General features: G+C 35.4%; 1 protein-coding gene across 1 annotated transcript; it reads right to left on the reverse strand.

Moving 5' to 3' along the window:
- Nucleotides 1-2589: 2589 nt before the first annotated feature.
- LOC122279922 (dof zinc finger protein DOF3.5) lies at nucleotides 2590-3972 on the reverse strand. Its single transcript, XM_043090826.1, has one exon. The coding sequence runs from the start codon at nucleotides 3500-3502 to the stop codon at nucleotides 2615-2617; it is 888 nt and encodes a 295-aa protein (XP_042946760.1). The 5' UTR covers nucleotides 3503-3972; the 3' UTR covers nucleotides 2590-2614.
- Nucleotides 3973-5010: the final 1038 nt, after the last annotated feature.

A 5010-nucleotide genomic window follows, 5' to 3' on the forward strand; every position in this document is an offset into this window, starting at 1 on the left:
CTTAGTATCCTCCAATAAAATTATCAAAGTCATTGGAATAGGTTTAGACCACCAAAGAGTTAAACTTTCTCAAAACAGAAACTGTTTTTCCTCTTCCAGTTTCTAAGTTTCTAAATCTAAGAAAATATTTCATCAAAACCTTTAATCATGCAAAAATCCTCAACCAATAATCATATACACATGTTAACAATACTCTATAAAAATTTCGGACCCATATCTATCCATTAGCTTGGTCAAAAACTCCAAACTATAACATATTCTCCAGTTTATCTCCCAGAATGATCTTTCTATAGTTTACATAATATTTGACTGACCAAATGATCTTCAAATAGAACAAATAAGATATCCACGTAATCTAGATTCAAAAAGGAACAACTTATATGAAGGAGACTTTATAATAAAACACTTACAAAAGTTTTGAAATGGGCGTGCAAAAGAACTCATAAAAACTGTCCGAGAGAGAGTGTTTGATATTCTTTTAATGGAAAGTGTAAATGAATATAATTTCGTGGGGAGGGGTGGCTGGAGATACTTATGGATGAGATATGGAAGAGATGAGGTTGGAGTGAGAGTTAAGTGTAGGACTCTCTTACCCGAAATGAGAGTTAAGTGTAGGACTCTCTTACCCGGAGTGAGAGTGGAGTATAGGACTCTCTTACCTAATAATATCTACAAAAATCAACTCAAGATATTTTTACCCAATAATATCCACGAAATTAGCTTAAAATATTTTTATTCAATAATATACACAAAATTAGCTTAAGATATTTTTATCCAATAATATCTACAGTTTTGAACAGACGTTTCGCCCGAAATTATGAAAAAGTGTTATTGCGCCATAAGACCTTAAATAACCCTCCGAGTCTAATGGCACAAACCATAATACATTTTGACACTTCTAACTATCTCCAATAATCAAAAACACACTTCTGATACTATAGTAAATAATAACACTAACTATGTAGTTAGACAAAAACCTATATGATTAATGGATTTGTAAAAACTTATAGAGTCTTCACGAGATTTCTAAAGTCAATAGAAATTCCACAATTGAATTTCTAACGGGCTGTTACAAATAGTAGCCAAATCTAAAATAATTTTATTAAAAGAATCGAGATGGTCAGAAATCGATATACCTGCAAACATCTTGAATGTGTTGAGTTTTATTTTCTTGTACAGTCGGTTGGCCAGAGATTATATCATGTAAAGGCTCTCTAATTTCAACCAAATTCTAGCAACGGTGTCTTCGTTGGCTACCTCCCTCAGAACTTTGCCTCCGAGAGAAAGCATGAGTGCGCTGTGAGCCTTCCTCAAGATTTCTTTCTTATCCTTCTCTTCAACAAATTCCATTTTCTTTTCTCCAAGAATAGCTTCTTGGAGACCCTGTTGAGTGAGAAGGGCTTTCATCTTGATCATTCACAGCCCAAAGTCATTCTTTCCATCAAAATTTTCGATATCGAACCTCGCAATCCCCATCGAACCTGACTCTGATACCACTTGTTATATTTTCAATCATCTCACAACAAATACTCAAATAATCAAATTAATATAACTAGTTGTAATATGCAATTAATTTGAATAAATGATAACCAAAACTCCAAGAAAATTAAATAATTAACGTGATCAGTTTAGTTTTCTATTTTAAACAAATTAGAAATCTGAAATCACAATATATATATTCATGCAAAATCAAAAATAAAAGTAAGAATAATAAAAGAAATGCAAAATCAACACAAGAAATTATTTGGTTCGACCTTAATGGTCTACATCCATGGCAGGAACAGTTTAGGAGTCTTTATTATTAAAGAATGTTTTAGAATAGAGTTTTACAATCACTTACAACCATTTCTCATCGCACAAAAATAGAGAGTGGCTTTCTCGTATTATTCTCTAACGAAACCACACATTTCTTGCACTTGATTTTCACTTCAAGTACTGATTTGATCTTGATAAAAACTAGGGTTTCAACTCTCTGTTTCTCTCAGACGGTGGCTTCATGAACGAAGGAGAAAAAGAAATTCTGACTCTGCACCTCCCGAAAGTCTGATATGCCTTTATATATAAAACTAGATAATTATAGAATTGCCATTTACCCAATATTACAAAGAATGTCATTAATGAAATACAATGAAATGGACAAACGGTAAGTCGTTAGAACCAAAAGCTTGGCATATCTTCAACAAAGATGATCTCTAATGCCTTCATAATTTTTTTTATCAAAATGAGTAATCAAGGACATATACAAAAAAAACACCTAGCCCATACTAGAGAATGCCTTCATAATTACAAACATCTTGTGTTAATAACGATTAGACCCACGTAATAAACACTTCCAAAATGAAAAAGAAGGGGAAAAAAGGCATATAACACGATCCCAGTACTCGATCAACTTTTGAGATAAAATAATCAAATATATATATATATATATATATATGTAACTTTGATCTTGTACTACCACTTTGTGAATAGATAAGGAACTTGGCTATAAGATAGGTCTTTATCATGTCTTACTTTTATGGATTATTTCACAGTAGTTTTCCCATCCTACATCTATACATAATTATAACTATAGAGTAATGTAAAATAAGATAACGATGAAAATCATATTAACTCCTCATATCCTCGAGAAAGTTGCTTGATCACTACTTGACAAATCGAACGGGCTGATCATCCAATTAGAAATCATTGGATTTGGATCTTGTGCTTCGGGTCCGAGCTGCCCTGGCAGCTGTACTGCTTGAAAGTTATGATTCAACATCATTTGAGAACTCGACCACACTACTTCTTGATTAGAGGCTATTATGTCTTCGCCTGGCAATGGTGGCAACCCATAATTGCTTGTGTCATACTTCATAGATTGTTCAGTTCTATCGGCTTGATCATGCTTCTGAGTAGAGGAGGCTGATCCACAAAAGTAGATCTGGCCATTGGCACTTGGAAAACTTTCCACAGAAAGTTCATGAGAAAGAGTAAGCTGGCATTCAAAGAAACCATTTTCTTCCACTAATTGAGTGCCCGAGCTCATATTAGTGTTTGATATACTCAAAGACTCCAATCTTGAATCGAAATCACTAGGAAATTCCGGCAATTCAAACCCTGTCTTGGAATCCGGCTTTTGATTTAAAAATTTTGCATAAACAAGTGCAAGGTCAATATGTGAACCATCGTTCATCAGTGACGAGCTAGTGGACTCAACCAATAAGGAATTCCCCATTAATGGACCATTTGGGAGATTCCCATTAGACAAACTTCCTGACTGGACACCATCAGTACTGGATAACCTTAAGGATTTCCCCCTTCTGTTTTTCCGGCAGCCACCACCGACGGGTACATTCCTGAGGGATCCACCTTTAGTCCAATACCTTCTACAGCCCTTGCAAAAGTACCTTGGTTGTGTCAAGCTGTAGTTGTTGTAGTAGCAAAATTTTGTGTTGCAAGAACCACACCGTGGACAATTTGGAGATATCTGATCAACTTTTGGTTTCCATCCGCTCTCCATCATGACCAACTGCCTCAGACTGCATATGCTTCATGAAAAGCCCTCTGTCTCTCTCTCTCTCTCTCTCTCTCTCTCTCTCTCTCTGAGCTGGGAGGAGAAAGAGGGGGGCGAGGAAATTCAGTTGGAGAGAATGCTCGTGACAACTGAGATATATGATGGGGGTATTGGGAACGTTTATGCACCCCAATGCACACGAGTGATAGGGGTTTAAGTCTGCTGATCAAGGACACATGGTTGTATTGGGGAATGGATTGGAAATGCGTATATTTGCACCCCCCATGCACATGAAAGTGCATGACAAGTTGGGATTTTCTGGCGCCATTGAGGACAACAGGTGGTGTAATATCACAGCCCCCGCCGTAGGCTGATAAGAGGTGTTGGTGATCTGACACAGCGATAATGGTGGGGATATTGAGGGTCATAAGGGAAGCAATAGCCTCGAGACTCTCAATTTAAGTTTCTTCCAATGGCAGACATTTGAGAATATATTAAGTACCATCGCTTGATATGGTTCCCTTATGTTCGGTTTTGCAGTTAAAATTTTTAATCTCAAATTTAAAATTCTCATCTCATCATTATAACTTTTTCAAATTCCTATATAAAATATAATAAATAATTCAACTTTTTTTTAACTTTTTTCAAATCTCAAAACAATAATAATATTTCATCTTAAAACTCAAAATTCTCATCTTACTACCAAACCAAACCAATTGGTTCTTGATTTCCACCTATCAATCCCAGGGATTTTACTGTTTTACGTGACTCCTCCCTGTGAAAAATGAGTTTCCATGTTGTAGAATTCCTTAAAATTCTAACCTATCTTTACATAATAGCTCACTTCTCCATCGATCAATCCCTTTTTTTCCAAACAACTTTGTGTGTCAATACTTATCCGTAGAAAACTCCAATGAGCTATCGGAGTTCCTGATCAGTCATGATCGTAAGCTGTCGCATCAATTTGTGAGGCTTTTATAATCAAAACGACCCTATGTATTTTCTTATTTGGATTAAATGTGCTGATACTAGATCGAGCATGCATTTTTACAACTTCTGGGTATCAAGTCGTTGCATTTTTCATTTACCTTCATACATTTTTTCTTCCATCTTCTATGTCTTCCTAGTGTTAGAATATTTCATGACCGAGGAGAAAGGTGTTCTCTCCTTTCATTTTTGGCCGACATTTTATTGCGCGCAAGGCACGTTCATAAGTTCGTCAAGGAGGAATGTCTCATTGGTCGGTTGTTAAATTCGTAACGAACAAAATCTCGGATCATGGGCTTCTTGGATCATGCAACTCGTATTTTTCGATGTAAATACCATGATTCTATGAGATAGTGAGCAACTCAATCTTTTCTACTTCTTTTTTTATTTATTTTTTTCTGGGTAGTGAGCAAGTCAATCAATCTTGAAGAAGCCAATATACATTTTTAACGCAGCACAAAAGATATTATCATATCATTTGCAATAATGACATTAATTATTTACTCTTAAGAAATATAGAAGAGAGGCCA

The sequence above is a fragment of the Carya illinoinensis genome, chromosome 10 (assembly GCF_018687715.1).
Source record: "Carya illinoinensis cultivar Pawnee chromosome 10, C.illinoinensisPawnee_v1, whole genome shotgun sequence".
In the NCBI taxonomy this organism is placed as follows: domain Eukaryota; kingdom Viridiplantae; phylum Streptophyta; class Magnoliopsida; order Fagales; family Juglandaceae; genus Carya; species Carya illinoinensis.